At 44.6% G+C, this 26,016-nt stretch overlaps 1 protein-coding gene across 1 annotated transcript in view; it reads left to right on the top strand.

The window, feature by feature from the left end:
* LOC142099474 (disintegrin and metalloproteinase domain-containing protein 33-like) overlaps positions 1–4,295 on the top strand; it is a 112,751-nt gene extending 108,456 nt beyond the window's left edge. Inside the window, exons 21-23 of the mRNA XM_075182989.1 lie at positions 360–605; positions 1,419–1,546; positions 2,595–4,295. Of these exons, the coding sequence (XP_075039090.1) occupies positions 360–605; positions 1,419–1,546; positions 2,595–2,652 (432 nt within the window). The 3' untranslated portion in view covers positions 2,653–4,295. The remainder of the gene's footprint in view (positions 1–359; positions 606–1,418; positions 1,547–2,594) is intronic.
* The last annotated feature ends 21,721 nt before the right edge of the window (positions 4,296–26,016 follow it).

The following is a 26,016-nucleotide window of genomic DNA, read 5'->3' as shown; positions in this document are numbered from 1 at the left end:
GATGCAATGAATAAATGTTATTAATATTGAGATAATTAAAAAAATGACAATAATAATAATATTAATAATAATAATACAATAATATATAATAAATTATTCCAGTTGTAGTCAGCTGTGTAAATGACAATTTCAACACATTTCGCCACCAATTTGTGTCTTCCTCTGTGGGCTCTTTCAGTGGATGTTATAACATACAATGCTGTGATGGTGCCATTGGATGATCTGACATTAATATTAGATATTTCAAAAACACTTCATTTTTTAATTGTGTTTTGTCAGTTATATTGTTCTTCTCTAATGAATCCCATGTGTGAGGACTATTCATACCGCTCCATATCATCTTTGTTCTTCTTCTACAGAACTCTTGGAGCACGTTCCATGGGAAGAACGGTTCATCTCAGGCCAACTCTCAGCCAGTCAATGTTGTGCGTCCTTTATTTCCGCCGATCAGCCAAGTAACCAAGCCTAGCACACAGCTGAAGCCATCAAGACCTCCTGCGCCCGTCAAGTCGTCCCCGAGCATTCCAGCAAAACAGGACAATCAGCACCCAAAGCTTCTGCCTCCAAAGAAGCCTCTGCCCTCCTGCCCTACTCGACCCCCGCAGGTACACAACAGATCACAAAGAGTACACACTCACACATTGAAAAATAGATGTGGCTATATAGAATCTTCCAATCTAGAGGAAAAATATAACACAAACAGTCCGTGATTTATAATGATTATTGATTTTACTCCTGTCCAATATACTCATGGCATTTAAATTAAATTTACTTTATATTGGATTACAGTGATATACAAAATTGTGTTCATGTAATTGTCCTAGCATGTGATTACCGTCTGTTCCTGAAATGTGTAATGGACCAGCTTGTGTCTATATAAGGGTCCTAGCATGTAATTACCGGCTGTTCATGGGATGTGTAATGGACCAGCTTGTGTCTATATAAGGGTCCTAGCATGTGATTACCGGCTGTTCATGGGATGTGTAATGGACCAGCTTGTGTCTATATAAGGGTCCTAGCATGTGATTACCGGCTGTTCATGGGATGTGTAATGGACCAGCTTGTGTCTATATAAGGGTCCTAGCATGTGATTACCTGGAATGTGTAATGTACATTAAGTTGTATTACATATTTAGCTAAATATTATTTAAATTTGTATACAGTTTTCAAATTTGATGACACATTTAACATTCAGCACCAGGATGATTGATCTTGTAATAACATAGTAAGCTAGAAAGAGGAGTAAAATATGATCAGGGATTTGGGATTAAAGAAATTTATATTTTATCAAAATTACTTTTTATGAATTTTTATGCAAAATGTTATTAAATTATCCCTGATGGTTAATATATTAATGAGCCCGCTCTCAAAGTGCATAAGTATTTATAATTCATCTTATTTCTGTCGCTCTCTTCAAGCTGAACGCCCCCCGCAAGCCGCTGCCGGGAAACCCCACTCAAAAGGAAAGTCTCCTGGTAATGACAGTCGGTACCAAAAACAATCCGTCCATCACCAGCTCAGGCACCCAGCTGAAAGGGCCCCAGCGGTAGGTGATCCAATGTGCGCAGGAGATTGATGTACCACGGACACAGCGACTGATGTGTAATCTACGATAAACTAACGATATCTGACACTTGTAGCTCTTACCTGGGACATGAGATTAATATAAATATTTAATGGTGCAACAAATATCTGTCTGACATAAAAAAAAATAGTTTTTAAGTACAATCTGCATTACAACATATGTACCAAAATGTAAAAACAATTATTTTGTATTTTTTTTGTCATGGATGTAAATGTTCTGACAAAGACTCCACAACAGACTGCTATAGCTTCTGTATGGGCAGAATATTCACAGACACTATAAACCAGAGTAGCTTTTATACTGTCAGGTTATTAACTGTACATGCATTAGCTAAATACATTTTCAGTAACAATATGTAAATTCAACAATACAATATGAGACTCTTCGTGGTTACAGTTGTGCTACTTGTGGTTTTGTACATCTGACAGCTAAACAGGAAACAGCTGCAGGACATTATCTTCTTACAACAGTTTAATCCTCCCACCACTTTTTCTGAAATGAAATCATGTATACAGTTATAATGAAGGCATTGTTTTTAGAGCTCCCAGTACCTTAGTTACAGTACTGTGACAAATTGCCCTGTCCGTGGCTTCAGTATATAGGTCTAGCTCACAGCTCCCGTAGTGTCGTGGGCAGCTGTGTCGTCCTGTAGACAAGAAAAGGTAGTGAAACAGCTTTTGGCTGTGCTTTATTTCTAGCTCAAGGCAGTAGGAACAAAAGTTTTACAAGGTATAAAATCAGTTTACATTTTAAACCTATTTCTTGTAAAATGAAGTATATAAACTAATTTTCGATAATATGTCATGTTCTAGACTTAATGAGTGAGGCCGGCTTAGATCTATCTACCACAGAGACTAACACAGTATGTTACATGAATTTTATTACTAATCGCATGAAAACTCCTCATCATTAAGCGGCTCTGTTATTGCAGCCCACATAAGTCCTGTATAAAAGCTCTTGAGAACCTCTTCCATAAAGTCATTTTCACCATTTCTTGGTTCTTTTACAGGCCGAAACCAGGGGGTAAGGTTCAAGCTGCAGCTGCCGCCTTTCTCCAGAAACAATGACATCCAGAGAAAGGAGAGTGGAGATCTACCCAGGAACCAGGAGTAAAGCCATCCAGATATTTGCACTATAAGGATGAGAATACCCCTTGGACTAAGCGTTGTGAAGCTGTCCGCACATAGACGTCTGGTGGAGAACAGCCGCTTTTCTTTGTGTATTGCACTGAGATACTTCACAGATGAACTCTGCCCCTGGTCGCTTCAGATGGACCTGTAGTGATACCACCCATACCCTGTATTGCTCTAGAGTCCTCCAATATGATTTACGGCGCTGTATTTGGTTGGGGAATATTTCGTTGACATTGTACTGGAACTGGGTTGGAAAAGTGAACTTGATCTTCATGATCTGGAGTAATCCTCGTTCACATTGACCATTGTCACTTTGGTACCTCTTGGGACCCTCACCTTGACGTTCCAGAACACCAGGAGACATAGTGACCGGGGTCGGGTGGTCTTCTTATGACCAAGAAATGGATACTGCTTTACCAATGAGTTTTCCTTTTTTGAGTTCTTTATTTCAGAGTAGGTTGTACCAGAAACCAGTAAGGTGACCCACCGTGATACCGATTGTCCCCTAGTATATTACAATTTTCCATAATAAGTCGTGTCTTGTCTGAAACCTTCACTTCAGTCCAAAATTGTTGCAGTCTAAATGATGAGCCTCTCTTTGATTCATACACCTTCCCTGATCAGGTGGAAAAACATCTCCACCAAGCTGTACCCTCAACAGACATGAGAAGACGGTGGTGTCAATAGTGTACTCTGAACCAATATGAATGGATGACTGTATTACGTACTATGTATGACACTTACAATGTACCGTGTGATTGTGCTAAACGCAAAGACAGACGTAAATGTGACTTGGGTCCCCTTATTCCAGTATTGTTAGATTTTTATATTCATGCCCAATTAAGTCTATTCTGATGTCTATGTCATAGTGAATGTTTAGTGGTCTTGAAGCCCCCTGGGGTGTTACTATTAAAATTATGTCCTCTATACAGAAAAATTACATCTGTAGCGCAGATAGCATCATACATACCAATATCTATAGATGCCAAAATCGGCCCAGCCCAGAATTTGCCCAAATTCCAACGTTAAGTTTTGAGCACACTTCAAGCTCCTCCCATATCGAGGTCCTCAAATCGTAAATGTCCGGGAAAAATCGGGATAGTAAGAAGGAATGCATCATATTTATATCTATAGTAATACTATTTAAATGACTCCCCTTACAAACCTTACTGTTTTCACTTCCTAGCTGTAATCTAATAAAACGTTGATTGTAAACTATATGATAATATATGGTTGTGTCCTCCCCCCACAGATTATTTATATTGGGCTGCCAGAGGGGTATTCACTGAAGCCACATACTCTGTTATGCAATAAATTTCTCGTTTCCAGGATTACAGGGGTTAATGACATAATAATGGCCCCTGACTATAGGACCCCTGATTCTCGTGTCCATCCCACCGCTGACCCCAGTCTGCCCCCCCAGGACAGACTGTCAGGTACCCCCATTACTGCGGGATGTTTACAAGGCTCACCCTCCCTGAGCCCCCTTTTTCTTACGATGTGCAGAGAATTTTGTATTGTATTTAATTCTGTGGTACTGAAAATTTACTTTTAATAAAATTACTTTTTTACTGTTATTATTAAGTTGTCCTTAATTAGCTATGTGACATGAACACATATAAAGAGATTTATCACATATTCAGACTCTTACTGTTGTCTGTGTGTTTCTTTATCGAATGCTGGAATTACTTTGCTTTCGATTTTGGAGAGAAGGAGCTTTGTGCTGTCTAAACATCCTAAACAAAGAGATATTCCCTACTTAGAAGGTGCTTCCTGCTCGGTGTTATTCCTGATTCATCATCATCATCATCATCATTTATTTATATAGCGCCAGCAAGTTCCGTAGCGCTTTACAATTGGGAACAAACAATAAGACAATACTGGGTAATACAGACAGACAGAGAGGTAAGAGAACCCTGCTCACAAGCTTACAATCTATAGGACAATGGGAGTATGAAACACAAGGGCATGTGCTACATCATATTACACAATGGACCAGCTAGAATGCAAAGGTAAAAGTATTGAGTGGGCTGTTTGTGTACGAATGTTGGTCAGAGGGTTGTTGTCTTGTGTTAGCTGTGTAGAGGGTGGTAATAGGGTAATCTAGGGAGATTAAGATGGTTAAGGAATATTATAAACTTGTCTGAAGAGGTGGGTTTTCAGAGAACACATGAAGGTTTGAAGACTAGAGGAAAGTCTTACTGTGCGAGGGAGGGAATTCCACAAAGTGGGTGCAGCCCCGAAAAAGTCCTGTAACCGAGAATGGGAGGATGTGATGAGAGTGGAGGAGAGACGTAGATCTTGTGCAGAACGGAGGTGTCGAGTAGGGAGATATTTAGAGACAAGTGAGGAAATGTATGTCGGTGCAATTTGTTGACGGCCTTGTATGTTAGTAGAAGAATTTTATATTGGATTCGTTGAAGTACAGGCAGCCAATGTAGAGAATGACAGAGTGGCTCAGCAGAGGAATAACGATTTGCAAGGAAAATAAATCTAGCCGCTGTGTGCAAAATAGATTGTAGGGGTTTGAGTCTGACTTTGGGAAGACCAGTAAGGAGGGAATTGCAATAGTCGATGCGGGAGATGATGAGTGCGTGAATTAATGTTTTTGCGGTGTCTTGTGTCAGATATGTGCGTATTCTGGAAATGTTCTTTAGGTGTATGTAACATGATACAGGCTGTAATATTATTCCCTGGTATTATACTGGCTACTTGCAGTAATACAGTGTGTGCCAATCACATAATGGGAATGTTCACAGCAGCACAATGTATTTCAGGAACTTAATGTACTGATGTTGTAAGAGTGATGTGTTAGTGAGGACAAAGCTGCATGTGACAGGGGCAGTGACATGATGTAAGGAGGGGAATAGAGGCAGCAGGAAACCACAGACTGAGAGTTATATAGTACAAGGAGCAGGGGCCCCCCAGCAGCACAGAGTATATCAGGAGATGAGTGATGTGTTAGTGAGGACAGGGCTGCATGTGACAGGGGCAGTGACATGATGTGAGGAGGGGAATGGAGGCAGCAGGAAGCCACAGACTGAGAGTTATATATTGGAAGGAGCAGGGTCCCCCAGCAGCACAGAGTATATCAGGAGATGAGTGATGTGTTAGTGAGGACAAGGCTGCATGTGACAGGGGCAGTGACATGATGTGAGGAGAGGAATGGAGGCAGCAGGAAGCCACAGACTGAGAGTTATATAGTGGAATGAGCAGGGTCCCCAGCAGCACAGAGTATATCAGGAGATGAGTGATGTGTTAGTGAGGACAGGGCTGCATGTGACAGGGACAGTAACATGATGTGAGGAGGGGAATGGAGGCAGCAAGAAGCCACATACTGAGAGTTATATAGTGGAAGGAGCAGGGTCCCCCAGCAACACAGAGTATATCAGGAGATGAGTGGGAAGACAGCAGGAAGACACAAACTGACAGTTAGATAAGGGGAGTTGCTGGCAGTGTTAAGAGGACTCTTTCCGCTTTGCCAGCCAATCATGGTTTCCTCTGCGTATGGTCATGTGTGGTATCGCTTTTCTGGTCACACATGTGCAGTGAGACTGGAAGTCTTCACTTGGGTTTCCAGTTCCACCTTCATAAATATATATATATTCATACTTACCAACTTTCTGTTGGTGAAATCCGGGAGCCTGCAGAGGAGGTGGGCGTAACGGGGGGGCGGGGCTCCAAGTGGCGTCATTTTGGACCTGCCCCCATGACGTGATGACGCAAAATGCGTCATTTGACAGCGGGGGGCGGGGCCAAACGCCGCGATTCACCGGGAATCGCGGCGTTTGGGACTTAATTCTGCCCACTTCACTAGGAAGTGGGCAGAATTATCCAGATGCGGGGGATTGCCACACTCGCCCGGGAGCCCGGGAGACTCTCGCAAAATGCGGGAGTCTCCCGGATATTTCGGGAGAGTTGGCAAGTCTGTATATATTTCTAAAAAAAAAAAAAAAAATTCTCTGTATCTCCAGTGGTAAAACATGCTTCTTTATATAGTAAATATAGCCTATAGTTTATGAAGGTGTCTCCAAAGAGTGTATAGTAAATGTGCATCATGAAATGTCCCTTCAGGACCGTAGAGGCAGCAAAACCCAAACCATGTGAGGTGCGCACCTGCATGCTTGTGAGTGAGACCCTCTAAGGACATGAAGTTCTTATTGCGTGTACTAGCAACGTGTGTATATATATATTCACTTTCTGTGGGCACCTATGAACTTGCAATCTGGCCATTGTAATGTCCAATCTGGCAATAATAATGAGTTGTTCTATTTACACCCAGTAGGTGGAGACAGAGGACAAGAAAGGTCATATAAACATTTATCCAACATGTCTCAGCATGTTCAATAACTATATTGTAGACAGCAGCGATGTCTTCCTGCTTTACTCCAATCCAAACAATGATCATCATCATCATCATCATCAACATTTATTTATATAGCGCCTGCAGATCCTGTAGCGCTTTACAATTGCGAACAAACATTAATAAAACAATACCGGGTAATACAGACAGACAGAGGTAAGAGAACCCTGCTCGCAAGCTTACAATCTATGGGACAATGGGAGTTTGATACACAAGGGCATGTGCTACATCATATTGCACAATGGACCAGCTAGAATATAAAGGTAAAAGTATTTAGTGGGATGTGTGATCAGTCCAGGGGCAAGCTGGGCTGGGGGTCAGGGGGACATGTGCCCCCCGAACCAATTTCATAGTGAGCTACCTTGGGCTGGGTTACTGGGTCACCTGCATTTTTTTCCATTAAAATCAGCTGCTGAGTGAAGTCTTGCTCCCAGGCTAAAACTTGCCAGTCCTCCCCTAGATCAGTCACACAGCAATGTTGGTCAGAGGGTTGTTGTCTTGTGTTAGCCGTGTAGAGGGTGGTAACAGGGTAACCTAGGGAGAGTGTCCCCTCACTCTCAGGACACATGTAATACAGACAGTCCCGGTGTCCCCTCACTCTCAGGACACATGTAATACAGACAGTCCCGGTGTCCCCTCACTCTCAGGACACATGTAATACAGACAGTCCCGGTGTCCCCTCACTCTCAGGACACATGTAATACAGACAGTCCCGGTGTCCCCTCACTCTCAGGACACATGTAATACAGACAGTCCCAGTGTCCCCTCACTCTCAGGACACATGTAATACAGACAGTCCCGGTGTCCCCTCACTCTCAGGACACATGTAATACAGACAGTCCCGGTGTCCCCTCACTCTCAGGACACATGTAATACAGACAGTCCCGGTGTCCCCTCACTCTCAGGACACATGTAATACAGACAGTCCCGGTGTCCCCTCACTCTCAGGACACATGTAATACAGACAGTCCCGGTGTCCCCTCACTCTCAGGACACATGTAATACAGACAGTCCCGGTGTCCCCTCACTCTCAGGACACATGTAATACAGACAGTCCCGGTGTCCCCTCACTCTCAGGACACATGTAATACAGACAGTCCCGGTGTCCCCTCACTCTCAGGACACATGTAATACAGACAGTCCCGGTGTCCCCTCACTCTCAGGACACATGTAATACAGACAGTTCCGGTGTCCCCTCACTCTCAGGACACATGTAATACAGACAGTCCCGGTGTCCCCTCACTCTCAGGACACATGTAATACAGACAGTCCCGGTGTCCCCTCACTCTCAGGACACATGTAATACAGACAGTCCCGGTGTCCCCTCACTCTCAGGACACATGTAATACAGACAGTCCCGGTGTCCCCTCACTCTCAGGACACATGTAATACAGACAGTCCCGGTGTCTCCTCACTCTCAGGACACATGTAATACAGACAGTCCCGGTGTCCCCTCACTCTCAGGACACATGTAATACAGACAGTCCCGGTGTCCCCTCACTCTCAGGACACATGTAATACAGACAGTCCCTGTATCCCCTCACTCTCAGGACACATGTAATACAGACAGTCCCTGTATCCCCTCACTCTCAGGACACATGTAATACAGACAGTCCCGATGTCCCCTCACTCTCAGGACACATGTAATACAGACAGTCCCGATGTCCCCTCACTCTCAGGACACATGTAATACAGAAAGTCCCGATGTCCCCTCACTCTCAGGACACATGTAATACAGACAGTCCCGGTGTCCCCTCATTCTCAGGACACATGTAATACAGACAGTCCCGGTGTCCCCTCACTCTCAGGACACATGTAATACAGACAGTCCCGGTGTCCCCTCACTCTCAGGACACATGTAATACATACAGTCCTGGTGTTGGGGTATCGGGGTTCACCGATGCTTCTATCAATAACCTTCAATGTCAGTCAGACCTTCCTTGATATCAGTCGACTGGTGAACAGAAAATACTCAACAGCTGTATGATATAATGCTGAGCAGCTTTTTTTCTGTTCCAATTTGAGACCGCTTTAGTGTCTGTATTTATACATAAAAGTTTTGGGGTATAGATGCTAAATAACCAATTATAAGACAGTAGATTATGAAAGTAAGTCAATCAACAATTACATATAATGCAGTTTTCCATCAAAGTTCAAACAATTTTTTCTTCTTTATGCTTTATCTCTTTCCAGGCTTTCTGCCAATATCCTTGTGCTGCCCCCAGCTTTGAGTCCTTGGGTTTTATCTATGAAGAACGTTACTACATGTCCTTGGTCTGTTTCTGTTGATGGGAACATCCTGCTGTGTAGTTTCACAACCTTGAATAATTTGTCTTTTAAACTGAACATAATATCTGCCAATTTCTCTTAAAGTTATAGCATAACATATTAGCTTCTAAAGCTTAGCACATGATAGATATTAAATCAATAATCATACAATTCCACTCTAACACTGGTGTCTCCTCACTCTCAGGACACATGTAATACAGACAGTCCCGGTGTCTCCTCACTCTCAGGACACATGTAATACAGACAGTCCCGGTGTCCCCTCACTCTCAGGACACATGTAATACAGACAGTCCTGGTGTCCCCTCACTCTCAGTACACATGTAATACAGACAGTCCCGGAGTCTCCTCACTCTCAGGACACATGTAATACAGACAGTCCCGGTGTCCCCTCACTCTCAGGACACATGTAATACAGACAGTCCCGGTGTCCCCTCACTCTCAGGACACATGTAATACAGACAGTCCCGGTGTCCCCTCACTCTCTGGACACATGTAATACAGACAGTCCCGGTGTCCCCTCACTCTCAGGACACATGTAATACAGACAGTCCCGGTGTCCCCTCACTCTCAGGACACATGTAATACAGACAGTCCCGGTGTCTCCTCACTCTCAGGACACATGTAATACAGACAGTCCTGGTGTCCCCTCACTCTCAGTACACATGTAATACAGACAGTCCCGGAGTCTCCTCACTCTCAGGACACATGTAATACAGACAGTCCCGGTGTCCCCTCACTCTCAGGACACATGTAATACAGACAGTCCCGGTGTCCCCTCACTCTCTGGACACATGTAATACAGACAGTCCCGGTGTCCCCTCACTCTCTGGACACATGTAATACAGACAGTCCCGGAGTCCCCTCACTCTCAGGACACATGTAATACAGACAGTCCCGGAGTCCCCTCACTCTCAGGACACATGTAATACAGACAGTCCCGGTGTCCCCTCACTCTCAGGACACCTGTAATACAGACAGTCCCGGTGTCCCCTCACTCTCAGGACACCTGCAATACAGACAGTCCTGGTGTCCCCTCACTCTCAGGACACATGTAATACAGACAGTCCCGGAGTCTCCTCACTCTCAGGACACATGTAATACAGACAGTCCCGGTGTCCCCTCACTCTCAGGACACATGTAATACAGACAGTCCCGGTGTCCCCTCACTCTCAGGACACATGTAATACAGACAGTCCTGGTGTCCCCTCACTCTCAGTACACATGTAATACAGACAGTCCCGGAGTCTCCTCACTCTCAGGACACATGTAATACAGACAGTCCCGGAGTCCCCTCACTCTCAGGACACATGTAATACAGACAGTCCCGGTGTCCCCTCACTCTCAGGACACATGTAATACAGACAGTCCTGGTGTCCCCTCACTCTCAGTACACATGTAATACAGACAGTCCCGGAGTCTCCTCACTCTCAGGACACATGTAATACAGACAGTCCCGGTGTCCCCTCACTCTCAGGACACATGTAATACAGACAGTCCCGGTGTCCCCTCACTCTCTGGACACATGTAATACAGACAGTCCCGGTGTCCCCTCACTCTCAGGACACATGTAATACAGACAGTCCCGGTGTCCCCTCACTCTCTGGACACATGTAATACAGACAGTCCCGGTGTCCCCTCACTCTCTGGACACATGTAATACAGACAGTCCCGGAGTCCCCTCACTCTCAGGACACATGTAATACAGACAGTCCCGGAGTCCCCTCACTCTCAGGACACATGTAATACAGACAGTCCCGGTGTCCCCTCACTCTCAGGACACCTGTAATACAGACAGTCCCGGTGTCCCCTCACTCTCAGGACACCTGTAATACAGACAGTCCTGGTGTCCCCTCACTCTCAGGACACATGTAATACAGACAGTCCCGGAGTCTCCTCACTCTCAGGACACATGTAATACAGACAGTCCCGGAGTCTCCTCACTCTCAGGACACATGTAATACAGACAGTCCCGGTGTCCCCTCACTCTCTGGACACATGTAATACAGACAGTCCCGGTGTCCCCTCACTCTCAGGACACATGTAATACAGACAGTCCCGGTGTCCCCTCACTCTCAGGACACATGTAATACAGACAGTCCCGGTGTCTCCTCACTCTCAGGACACATGTAATACAGACAGTCCCGGTGTCTCCTCACTCTCAGGACACATGTAATACAGACAGTCCCGGTGTCCCCTCACTCTCAGGACACATGTAATACAGACAGTCCCGGTGTCCCCTCACTCTCAGGACACATGTAATACAGACAGTCCCGGTGTCCCCTCACTCTCAGGACACATGTAATACAGACAGTCCCGGTGTCCCCTCACTCTCAGGACACATGTAATACAGACAGTCCCGGTGTCCCCTCACTCTCAGGACACATGTAATACAGACAGTCCCGGTGTCCCCTCACTCTCAGGACACATGTAATACAGACAGTCCCGGTGTCCCCTCACTCTCAGGACACGTGTAATACAGACAGTCCCGGTGTCCCCTCACTCTCAGGACACATGTAATACAGACAGTCCCGGAGTCTCCACACTCTCAGGACACATGTAATACAGACAGTCCCGGTGTCCCCTCACTCTCAGGACACATGTAATACAGACAGTCCCGGTGTCCCCTCACTCTCAGGACACATGTAATACAGACAGTCCCGGTGTCCCCTCACTCTCAGGACACATGTAATACAGACAGTCCCGGTGTCCCCTCACTCTCAGGACACATGTAATACAGACAGTCCCGGTGTCCCCTCACTCTCAGGACACATGTAATACAGACAGTCCCGGTGTCCCCTCACTCTCAGGACACATGTAATACAGACAGTCCCGGAGTCTCCACACTCTCAGGACACATGTAATACAGACAGTCCCGGTGTCCCCTCACTCTCAGGACACATGTAATACAGACAGTCCTGATATCCCCTCTCTCTCAGGACACATGTAATACAGACAGTCCCGGAGTCCCCTCACTCTCAGGACACATGTAATACAGACAGTCCCGGTGTCCCCTCACTCTCAGGACACATGTAATACAGACAGTCCCGGTGTCCCCTCACTCTCAGGACACATGTAATACAGACAGTCCCGGTGTCCCCTCACTCTCAGGACACATGTAATACAGACAGTCCCGGTGTCCCCTCACTCTCAGGACACATGTAATATAGGCCCCATGTCCCCTCACTCTCAGGACATATGTAATATAGACAGTCCCGGGGTCCTCTCAACCTAAGGAGAGATGTAATACAGACAGTCCTGGTGTTCCCTCACTCTCAGGACACATGTAATACAGACAGTCCCTGTGTCCTCTCACTCTCAGGACACATGTAATACAGACAGTCCAGGTGTCCTCTCACTCTCAGGACACATGTAATACAGACAGTCCCGGTGTCCCCTCACTCTCAGGACACATGTAATACAGACAGTCCTGGTGTCCCCTCACTCTCAGGACACATGTAATACAGACAGTCCAGCTGTCCCCTCACTCTCAGGACACATGTAATACAGACAGTCCCGATGTCCCCTCACTCTCAGGACACATGTAATACAGACAGTCCCGGAGTCCCCTCACTCTCAGGACACATGTAATACAGACAGTCCCGGTGTCCCCTCACTCTCAGGACACATGTAATACAGACAGTCCCGGTGTCTCCTCACACTCAGGACACATGTAATACAGACAGTCCCAGTGTCCTCTCACTCTCAGGACACATGTAATACAGACAGTCCCGGTGTCCCCTCACTCTCAGGACACATGTAATACAGACAGTCCCGGTGTCCCCTCACTCTCAGGACACATGTAATACAGACAGTCCCGGTGTCCCCTCACTCTCAGGACACATGTAATACAGACAGTCCCGGAGTCTCCACACTCTCAGGACACATGTAATACAGACAGTCCCGGTGTCGCCTCACTCTCAGGACACATGTAATACAGACAGTCCCGGTGTCCCCTCACTCTCAGGACACATGTAATACAGACAGTCCCGGTGTCCCCTCACTCTCAGGACACATGTAATACAGACAGTCCCGGTGTCCCCTCACTCTCAGGACACATGTAATACAGACAGTCCCGGTGTCCCCTCACTCTCAGGACACATGTAATACAGACAGTCCCGGTGTCCCCTCACTCTCAGGACACATGTAATACAGACAGTCCCGGAGTCTCCACACTCTCAGGACACATGTAATACAGACAGTCCCGGTGTCCCCTCACTCTCAGGACACATGTAATACAGACAGTCCTGATATCCCCTCTCTCTCAGGACACATGTAATACAGACAGTCCCGGAGTCCCCTCACTCTCAGGACACATGTAATACAGACAGTCCCGGTGTCCCCTCACTCTCAGGACACATGTAATACAGACAGTCCCGGTGTCCCCTCACTCTCAGGACACCTGTAATACAGACAGTCCCGGTGTCCCCTCACTCTCAGGACACCTGTAATACAGACAGTCCCGGTGTCCCCTCACTCTCAGGACACATGTAATACAGACAGTCCCGGTGTCCCCTCACTCTCAGGACACATGTAATACAGACAGTCCCGGAGTCTCCACACTCTCAGGACACATGTAATACAGACAGTCCCGGTGTCGCCTTACTCTCAGGACACATGTAATACAGACAGTCCCGGTGTCCCCTCACTCTCAGGACACATGTAATACAGACAGTCCCGGTGTCCCCTCACTCTCAGGACACATGTAATACAGACAGTCCCGGTGTCCCCTCACTCTCAGGACACATGTAATACAGACAGTCCCGGTGTCCCCTCACTCTCAGGACACATGTAATACAGACAGTCCCGGTGTCCCCTCACTCTCAGGACACATGTAATACAGACAGTCCCGGAGTCTCCACACTCTCAGGACACATGTAATACAGACAGTCCCGGTGTCCCCTCACTCTCAGGACACATGTAATACAGACAGTCCTGATATCCCCTCTCTCTCAGGACACATGTAATACAGACAGTCCCGGAGTCCCCTCACTCTCAGGACACATGTAATACAGACAGTCCCGGTGTCCCCTCACTCTCAGGACACATGTAATACAGACAGTCCCGGTGTCCCCTCACTCTCAGGACACATGTAATACAGACAGTCCCGGTGTCCCCTCACTCTCAGGACACATGTAATACAGACAGTCCCGGTGTCCCCTCACTCTCAGGACACATGTAATATAGGCCCCATGTCCCCTCACTCTCAGGACATATGTAATATAGACAGTCCCGGGGTCCTCTCAACCTAAGGAGAGATGTAATACAGACAGTCCTGGTGTCCCCTCACTCTCAGGACACATGTAATACAGACAGTCCCTGTGTCCTCTCACTCTCAGGACACATGTAATACAGACAGTCCAGGTGTCCTCTCACTCTCAGGACACATGTAATACAGACAGTCCCGGTGTCCCCTCACTCTCAGGACACATGTAATACAGACAGTCCTGGTGTCCCCTCACTCTCAGGACACATGTAATACAGACAGTCCAGCTGTCCCCTCACTCTCAGGACACATGTAATACAGACAGTCCCGATGTCCCCTCACTCTCAGGACACATGTAATACAGACAGTCCCGGAGTCCCCTCACTCTCAGGACACATGTAATACAGACAGTCCCGGTGTCTCCTCACACTCAGGACACATGTAATACAGACAGTCCCAGTGTCCTCTCACTCTCAGGACACATGTAATACAGACAGTCCCGATGTCCCCTCACTCTCAGGACACATGTAATACAGACAGTCCCGGTGTCCCCTCACTCTCAGGACACATGTAATACAGAGGATGTGAGAGTTGAGGTGTGGAGAATTCTCAGGTCTGGGCTTCCACCGTGGGTTCTAGTCAGTGTGCACATACAGATATCAGCAGAGCACACATGACCACACTTATCCCCATAGTTTCCTTAATATACCCCACAGATACTAATGACTCAATAACATACTTCCTTGCTCTTCTGTAAATTCCGTAAGTTTCCCGAATTTACGGGACGCCTCCAGGACCAGTTGGCATCCTCCCAGGTGAAGACGGGGCTTAATGACGTGATTCATGTCATCGATCGTTGCCCCTGCTATGCAATGCCGTAAATATTGCTATTTCATAGCAGGGGCCACAGTAATGCAATGACGTCACCACATCCCTTCTGTACTTGTCATAGATCATTACTCATCTGAATACTGAGATGAGTCTGGTGTAGGACACACCACCCGGTTATATGAGGACAGGACACGGATGTTACATGTCAGGATCTGAGGCTTTGAAGTCTGGAGCTGTCTGACCACAGGGGGGGTAACATCACTGAGCTGTGTCAGTGTTTGTGTTACTGGAGGGGGTGAGGCCGCTAGGACATATCAGGGCTCCTTATCATAATGTCCTCTGTAAACAGATACAAATACAAGATAACAACACTGTCCAAATGTCAGTGTGACAGTCCCCAATCACAATTTTGGTTGATGTATTAAACAAAAACTCTATTTCTGTGATGAAAATTAACTGTAATATTTTATTTAGCGTTTTTTTTTACTAATTTTATCTATGTGTTTCCTTTTTTTTTTATAATAGTGGAAGTGAAATCATTGCGCACACATCCTGCCTCAGAGGTTGGCCGGGGTACAGCGGTACGTTAACCCTCACCACCCTGGGCCAGTAGCCGCGCCTCAGATTTTCTTTCATAAATCGCAGCAATGAGATTATTTTGTCACTACGCTCCCAGCACAGCCGGCTGCAAAGCTAAGGAAAGTGAGACGAGCATGCTCCAGTCCATTTATTAAACACACCCTGCTCTTTCCCGTCCGAAAATCATCACCCATATTTATGACAAAATTTACGAGAGCCAGCTGAGCAATAATTGGTTAGAGACAACCGACGGCCCAGTCCTGTAGATGTGTGCCTGCGTGTCGTTTTGTCAGCCAGCACATGCACAGTAACATTACAAGATTTGGGACTAGATTCACTAAACTGCGGGTTTGAAAAAGTGGAGATGTTGCCTATAGCAACCAATCAGATTCTAGTTATCATTTATTTAGTGCATTCTACAAAATGACAGCTAGAATCTGATTGGTTGCTATAGGCAACATCTCCACTTTTTCAAACCCGCAGTTTAGTAAATATACCCCTTGGACTTTTATTTCCAAAAATGTGTGCGGGGGGGATTTAAATAAAGTTGTCGATGTTTTTTTAAAATTGCATTGTATTTTAACAATAATTTAACAATTAAACAATGAAAGCATTTGTGAAGGTTTTGTTCATCCATTCCCATCCTGAGACTTGTTAAATAGGCTTCGCTGGGCGAAGGCAGAATTATAGATAAATCCTTTCAATGTATCGGGCAAGGTGATAACGAGCCCATTCTCGCTGGTGATTGGACTCTTCACTTTGCTAAATCTGTCCCCAAATTCTCTACCACAAACACATAAATTCACCAGTATATTTTTAGGTTTCGGGGAGTATCTTTAGGCAGCCCACACAACAGCGGGAATTAAATGGGGGGAAGATACAAACTCAGCTCAGGTCGCTGGTCGGAATGGAATCTGGCTCCAACGCTGTGGTCAGCAATGCCAATCATAGCACCACCGTGCCATCCTAAGTGTTGCCTCTTTTATTTTAATATAGAAGAAAAATAAGGACGAATTACAGGTATAGCCCTGAAGGTGAAACGCGTTGAGTCCTCCCACACGTTATTTCTATAGGTTAGGTAACTACCTGGCAAATCATTTCACCACGGTAAATGTTACTTCTGGTTCTGGACCCAGCAAAAGAGGTTTCCATCAGTACAGATAATTTTGTTTGTTTATATATGTATCTGGACATTAATAACATCCTAATAAATGTATTTTATGGGGGGGGGGGACTTTTACATTTTTTTTATGTTTTCTCAAATAATTTGTAAATTATTAACAGGTGACATTAATTGAATAGTTTTTTTGGGGGGTTCTCTGTGTGCTTTCTTATGGTACTTTATATTCCACGTATGTATTGGATGTATCCTGCAGTGTATTGTCTGTTAGAGCAGAGCGGACCTAGACCTGTATATATCACCAGACGTACCGTCACATCCGCTCCTTGTTGAATACAGACGTGTGTATGTCCGATGTACGTGTATATAAACAATACCGCACATTACGTTCTCTTTGTGTTCTATGATGAATCAGGCCCATGTTGTGTATGATACAGGCTCTGATGCTCAGCAGATCAGGGTTATTTACTGATCACATAATATTTATATATTCCTACATCTCTGGCATTATATTTCCCTCTGCCACCTCCACATTTGCATGCGTAGTATGAGCGGAGTTCATATGACAGTGCTCCAGAGGGCACACACTGGTGGTTTCCTGTCCCGATGTTATGTTCCTATGAACCATCTGACCAATAACAAATTGTGGTCACCCGTCGCACTGACATTCGGCCTGTTCTCTAGACACGGCCTCACCACATATCCTGTTTAATGCAGACTTCCCCCTGCTGATGTCACATGAACCCTCGTTAACAGCACCAGTTGTTGTGTAAATACAACGTTTAAAGTGACATTCAACAATATGATTTATCTTTCAATAAGGCTGAAACGTGGATCATATTTTACCTATGAGCCGAACTGCATTGAGGGCAGCGAGAGAAACCCAATCAGCTGATGATGGGGAAAGTCAGATAAAAGACACTACAGACAAAATCTGAACAACAAAAAATAAATGATTATTTGCTTGTAACACTGCTAGATCAGTGTTACTAATGGAAAATGGGCAACTAGAGCAATCAAAGAAAATATGTAGGGAGGGTACATAGTGCCCTCAAGGGGTCGTGCCTAATTCTGCCGTCATTTTCATGTCATATTTACATTCTCATCTCTCAGCATCATCATAAACATCATCATCACGTTCTTCCATCATCATCATCATCATGTTCTTCCATCATCATCATGTTCTTCCATCATAATCATCATGTTCTTCCATCATAATCATCATCATCATCACGTTCTTCCATCATAATCATCATCATCACGTTCTTCCATCATAATCATCATCATCACGTTCTTCCATCATAATCATCATCATCACGTTCTTCCATCATCATCATCATCACGTTCTTCCATCATCATCATCATCATCATGTTCTTCCATCATAATCATCATCATCATGTTCTTCCATCATAATCATCATCATCATCATCATCACGTTCTTCCATCATGATCATCATCATCATCACGTTCTTCCATCATAATCATCATCATCACGTTCTTCCATCATGATCATCATCATCATCATCACATTCTTCCATCATCATCATCATCATCACGTTCTTCTATCATCATCATCATATTCTTCCATCATAATCATCATCATCACGTTCTTCCATCATAATCATCATCATCATCACGTTCTTCCATCATGATCATCATCATCATCATGTTCTTTCATCATAATCATCACGTTCTTCCATCATAAATCATCTTCATCATCATGTTCTTCCCTCATAATCATCATCATGTTCTTCCATCATAATCATCATCATGTTCTTCCATCATAATCATCATCATCACGTTCTTCCATCATAATCATCTTTATCATCACGTTCTTCCATCATCATCATCATCATCATCACGTTCTTCCATCATGATCATCATCATCATCATGTTCTTCCATCATAATCATCATCATCACGTTCTTCCATCATAATCATCATCATCACGTTCTTCCATCATAATCATCATCATCACGTTCTTCCATCATGATCATCATCATCATCATGTTCTTCCATCATAATCATCATCATGTTCTTCCATCATCATCATCATCACGTTCTTCCATCATGATCATCATCATCACGTTCTTCCATCATCATCATCATCATCATCACGTTCTTCCATAATAATCATCATCATCATCACGTTCTTCCATAATAATCATCATCATCACGTTCTTCCATCATAATCATCACGTTCTTCCATCATCATCATCATCACCATGTTCTTCCATCATAATCATCATCATCATCACGTTCTTCCATAATAATCATCATCATCACGTTCTTCCATCATCATCATCATCATGTTCTTCCATCATCATCATCATCATCATCACGTTCTTCCATCATAATCATCATCATCATCACATTCTTCCATCATCATCATCATCATCATCACGTTCTTCCATCATCATCATCATCACCACGTTCTTCCATCATAATCATCATCATCACGTTCTTCCATCATAATCATCATCACGTTCTTCCATTATAATCATCATCATCATCACGTTCTTCCATCATCATCACGTTCTTCCACCATAATCATCATCATCATGTTCTTCCATCATAATCATCATCATCACGTTCTTCCATCATAATCTTCATCATCATCATCATCATGTTCTTCCATCATAATCATCATCATCACGTTCTTCCATCATCATCATCATCACGTTCTTCCATTATAATCATCATCATCACGTTCTTCCATCATCATCATCACGTTCTTCCATCATAATCATCATCATCACGTTCTTCCATCATCATCATCATCATCACGTTCTTCTATCATAATCATCATCCTCATGTTCTTCCATCATAATCATCATCACGTTCTTACATCATAATCATCATCCCGTTCTTCCATCATAATCATCACGTTCTTTCATCATAATCATCATCATCACGTTCTTCCATCATCATCATCATCACGTTCTTCCATCATAATCATCATCATCATGTTCTTCCATCATCACGTTCTTCCATCATAATCATCATCATCATCACGTTCTTCCATCATAATCATCACGTTCTTCCATCATAATCATAATCATCATGTTCTTCCATCATAATCATCATGTTCTTCCATCATAATCATCATCATCACGTTCTTCCACCATAATTATCATCATCATCATCACATTCTTCCATCATAATCATCATCATCACGTTCTTCCACCATAATCATCATCATCATCATGTTCTTCCATCATAATCATCATCATCACGTTCTTCCATCATAATCATCATCATCATATAATCTCAGGGTGATGATAAAATATAACAATTATTAAATAAAACTCATCCTACTCGACCTCTGTGCGGCCTTTGATACCGTTGACCACCCCTTCCTGCTACAAACTCTTCTCTCTCTTGGCCTATCGGGTTCTGTCCTCGCCTGGTTCACTTCTTACCTCGCTAATCGCTCCTTCTTGGTATCCACCTCTGGCTCTTCCTCAACCCCCTCCCCTCTCCCTGTTGGAGTCCCTCAAGGCTCTGTTCTTGGCCCTCTACTCTTTTCACTCTATACCTCCTCCCTTGGTGCTCTCATCTCCTCCTTCGGTCTTCAGTATCACCTCTATGCTGATGACATTCAACTCTACATCTCTCCCTCACCCTTCTCTCTCGTGTATCCGACTGCCTCTCTGTCATCTCCTTCTGGATGTCCTCGCGATTTCTCAAGATCAACATCTCCAAAACGGAGCTCATTGTCTTTCCTCCCCGCAGGCTCCCCTCCCACCATGAACTCTTTATCACTGTTAATAACACCTCCATCTCTTCTGTCACCCAACTTCGCTGCCTAGGCATTACCTTCGACTCTTCTCTCTCCTTCACCCCCCACATTCAATCCCTTGCCCAAGCCTGTCGCTTCCAACTACGCAACATTGCCCGCATCCGACCTTTCCTCTCTCAGGATGCCACCAAAACTATCATCCATGCACTCATTATCTCCCGCCTGGACTACTGCAACCTCCTCCTCTCCGGCCTCCCCCTCTCCCATCTTGCCCCCCTCCGCTCTATTCTTAACGCGGCTGCTAGACTCATCTTCCTATCTTGCCGCTCCTTCTCCGCATCCCCTCTCTGCCTTGCCCTACACTGGCTCCCCATACCCTACAGAATCCTTTTCAAACTCCTGACCACAACGTACAAGGTGCTCTCTCAGTCCACTGCCCCCTATATCTCTGACCTCCTCTCCATTTACACTCCTGCCTGCTCCCTGCGCTCGGCCAATGACCGTCGCCTCTCCTCCACTCTGATTACCTCTTCCCACTCCTCCCGCGCTGCCCCCCTTCACTGGAATGACCTCCCTCGCTCCATCCGTCTCTCTCCCACTCTTAGCTCCTTCAAACGGGCACTAAAAACCCCCCTAATCCTCAAAGCCTACCAACCTTCCACCTAACCCCTACTCCCCTCCTTTATACGCCAACTCACTCCCTCTGTATCTGAGTCTTGTTCACCCTCCCTTAGGATGTAAGCTCATTGAGCAGGGCCCTCTTCTCTCTTGTATCCTTACCTGTTCTTCTGCTCCATCTCTACCGCATTAGCCTGCTTGGAGCTCCTGAAGTGTCAGTATTTTTTGTTTACTGTTCAGTAATGTACTACCCTGTACTGTCTACTGTTTGTGCATTGTACGGCGCTGCGGAACTCTTGTGGCGCCTAACAAATAAAGGATAATAATAATAATAATAAATACATTATAAATTACTTTTTTTTAAAGTTGAAGGGTTTTTAAATATTTTTCTTTGGTTTGTTTTAAATAATATTTCTTTATTAGTGGAACTGTAGAGCTGGGTACACACTATGCACTCTTACTTCAGATGTGATATCTGTAACGATTTCACCAACGACTGAAAGTCCCGATGATCAGCAGATTCCTGTGCACTCACCTACATGATTTACCATCAGATCTGTGATCTTCATCTCTCATAACCATCTGCTGATAGGATGGTGACTCTGTACACTGTACAGATATCTGCCTACGCTGCTGGTCGTGTGTGAGTACACACTTCAAACATTTCCCCGCCATTGTTCCATCATTGATCATGATTTTTAGGGAGTTTAGAAAAATAAATCATCAGATGCAATGTGTTTTGGTACAATGAAACATGATTGTTGGAGCGTATACACTAATGCGATATTGGACCTAACAGTCGTGGATCGTGTGCTCTGCACGATAATTGTATAGATGTGTACCCAGCTTAGGCACTGGGCATAGCTAGCTGGAGCTCACATGTGGATATCCCCCAAGACTATCCCGGGGAGGGGTGAGTTAACCCCTAATGCTCCCAGTCAGTATCACCTGGAGAGGTGAGTATCACGTATCTACCCCGGCAATATTTTTTGGTAAATTGCAGCAATAAGACATGAGAAAGAAAGAGAATAAATGAGGCCTATTGACAGATCTTAAAACATTAATCACTAGATCAGCGTCTTACCATCTCCCAAAAAAAAACAAAACATTACAACTCTCTAAACTTTATTCAGCCTTTGAAAATTGAGGGTATAAAAATGAGGCAAACACGTGTAACACAAGAAATTAATTATTGTCTTATCTTTTGCTGTCATTTTTCATACGTTAAACATTTCCAATGCATTAAAATTACCATTTCTGTTGGTTGCAACAATAACTTGAAGCAAACAGGAAGGACGATGGAGTAACCTGAAGATTAGAGATGAATTTGGTGTTATCTTCCCCTTTTTTCTCATGTGTCCACATTCATGGCACTATACTGTGCTGTATGCTAGGGCTGACTACTGGCAGGAAAGTGTGAGAACACAGGATTCACCATCCATCTAAGTGGGAATCTTATTTCACAAAGTTTGGAAGCCGATACCTTTTGTCATACTTGTCTAGTCGTCCGGGATGTCCGTGAAACTCCTGAATTTCGGTGAATCCTCCTGGACTACCGTGAGAGTAGGCCACTCTCCCTGGATCCCGCCCACTTCCTTAGTGAAGTGGGCAGGGGCAGGATTACGCAAATTGTGTTGTCACGTCCCCTGCACTTGCCCCTTGAACCTTACCTCTGGCATCTCCCGGAGGGGTGGTTCAAAAAGTGGGCAAGTATGACATTTGTGTAATGATGCAAAAACACCACAGGCAGCTAAAGACAGGCTTGGGAAAGGAAATCAGTATCTTTATTACCTGGAAACTAGTTCGTTAAGCATTCCAAACCTAAAGCCTTCCAAATTTCATATTCAATGCATACCATGCATGCTGGTACTTGTAGTTCCACAACTGGCTGATAATAGGGTGCATAATACTGTTTAATCGGATTACAGTAAATTGCTCCTGTATCAAGTATGTTCCATCTAATGCTACTTGTATGCGGCTCTCTTAGTGGACCAGCAGTGCTTCACTCATCATCAATTACGTCGTTTCTGTTGCTGATAATGTTTTTAGATCCGTTGCTGCTTCTCTGGATCCTGGAGTGTTGGGGCCCAGTTTGGTACAGAGATAGATACTATTTACCTTCTGGAAAGCTGAACAACGAGTGAACACTCTAGGCCTTCATCCCCTCAACCAGTTCCAACATTAAATACATGTTCTCTCCAACCAGCCATGAATTTAAATAAAATTAATAGTATTCACATTTAAGAAAAAGACCAACCAGCTCTGTATTTAAATTAATACCCATCACATTTAATAGTGATCCTATATTGCATTAAAAGCCACAACAATTTATTAATAGCCCCACTATGCTACATTAACAGCCTCCACATTTAATAGTCAGTCACTATATAACATGCCCTCTACCAGCCTCCACATTTAATAAAGGGCCACCACATAACATTAATACCCCTCCACATATTAATAATGAAGGGAGGTAGAGGGGAGGGCAGTAAAGAAGAAGGATATGCTGCAGTGGAGAGGGGAGGGAAGGAAGGAGAGAAAAGGATCACTGATCTGGCGTCCAGCACACCTGGAAACACAGCAATGGCCTTTTAAATCTGGGCCGTCCAGACGAGAGCCCTGGCCACCAGCAGCCCCCACTTCCTACATCATGGAAACCAGGCTCTGCTCAGACTGTGACCTGCCCCTCAGAACTTACTGGGTCCTAAACGAGGAATTAGGTCGCCTAATAGGTGCCCGGCGGCTCATCAACCAAAGCCTGACAGTGCTGCAGATAGGGAACTGGTTTATTTTATTTTTTTCATTTTTCTTCTCTGATAACTTTTTTTTGTCCTTGCAGATGGGGGCTTGCTGTCCAAGCAATCACCATTACGTGATCCCGTGCGGGCCGTGGTTCTTAGTCCAGGCCAGTCTCTCATGACATGAAATGGCTGGGGAGAGGGATGATGAGTTGGCTGAGGGTGGTGTGGTCATGAATTCTTTGGGGGGTGATGTACTGATCGGGTAGGAGGGGGGGCATTGTCATATGCTTGGTGATTCTACTGACTAATTAAGGCATATATAGGATTAAAACCACCATGGTGGAATGGGCAATGAAATGTCTGGGAAGGGGGGTAAGAGAGTAAAGATAATAGATTGTAATTCTAAGATAATTCTAAGTGTAATGTTGCTTTAACAGTATAATGACTAGAAATGAGCGGTCTCAGATCTGTCGGATTTCTCCGAATCTGAACTGCACATCTCTAATAGATATATAAATCGTTAAAAAATGATCCAATATATACCTACTGTTACCAACCCTATGGATAAATATTTTAATATGATAGTTTAATATCACCCATTCCACCGAGAGAGATAAGCTTGTGCTATCAGCATACATCACGTCTAAGATACTGATCATCATCATCATCATCTATTTATTTATTTTTATAGTGCCACTAATTCTGCAGCGCTGTACAGAGAACTCATTCACATCAGTCCCTGCCCCATTGGGGCTTACAGACTCAATACCCTAACATACACACATACACACAGACAGAACGAGAGAGACTACGGGCAATTTAATAGCAGCCAATTAACCTACTAGTATGTTTTTAGGGTGTGGGAGGAAACCGGAGCACCCGGAGGAAACCCACGCAAACACAGGGAGAACATACAAACTCCACACAGATAAGACCATGTTCGGGAATCGAACTCATGACCCCAGTGCTGTGAGGTCATGAGAGTTCATTAGCAGAAGTGCTAACCAATAAGCCACCGTGCTGCCCAGTATGACTTAGAAACATGATTTTACCCATACTTGCCAACGCTCCCGGAATGTCCGGGAGACTCCTGAAATTCAGGTCGGTCTCATGGACTCCCGGTAGAGCTGGCAAGTCTCCCACTTCCCGCAATTGCCGGGCTAAAATTATGTGACTTGCGGTGAATCACGTCATTTTGGTCCCGCCCCCGTGGCAAAACGGCATCTTTGTCATGGCTAAAATGGCGCGTTTCTTTGCGCCCCACCCCCTCCCACCCTCTAGACACGCCCCTTTCGCTGGATATAACTTGCCAAAAGTAGGCAAGTTTGTTTTTTTTTAACTTTTATTTTGAAACCGCAGAGACAAAAGAGGTAACATCCTTAACAGTTATGCCAACAACACGTGGCAGATAATACAAAAATAGAAGACCCAAATTGGCACATATAAAATTTAGCCCTAGCGTCATTTAGGAAACAGTGCTGAAAGAAGAAACAGGGTAATCTATTACCTGGTAAGACTTGAAAACATTTATGGTAAAGCGGTGATTTTGTTTTTTTTTTGTTTTTTTTGGGTGGGGAGGGGGGGGGGGGCGGGTATAGGGTTAGGTTATATGAATCAAACAATACCCGGAACAGGAGATTGTTGCCACTTGAACCACGGTGTCCAAACTTCCCGGAATTTGGGAACAGTGTCATTCAGTAGAGCAGAGATATGTTACATAGAGGAGATAAACCAAATACGATTAAGCAGCTCTGTTTTAGAAGGAGTGGACGGCTGCTTCCATGCTCTTGCAATAAGTAGCTTGGAAGCCTG

The sequence above is a fragment of the Mixophyes fleayi genome, chromosome 1, assembly GCF_038048845.1.
Source record: "Mixophyes fleayi isolate aMixFle1 chromosome 1, aMixFle1.hap1, whole genome shotgun sequence".
In the NCBI taxonomy this organism is placed as follows: Eukaryota; Metazoa; Chordata; class Amphibia; order Anura; family Limnodynastidae; genus Mixophyes; species Mixophyes fleayi.
Note: the sequence above shows the minus strand (reverse complement) of the source record. Positions and strands in the feature narration are given on the sequence as shown.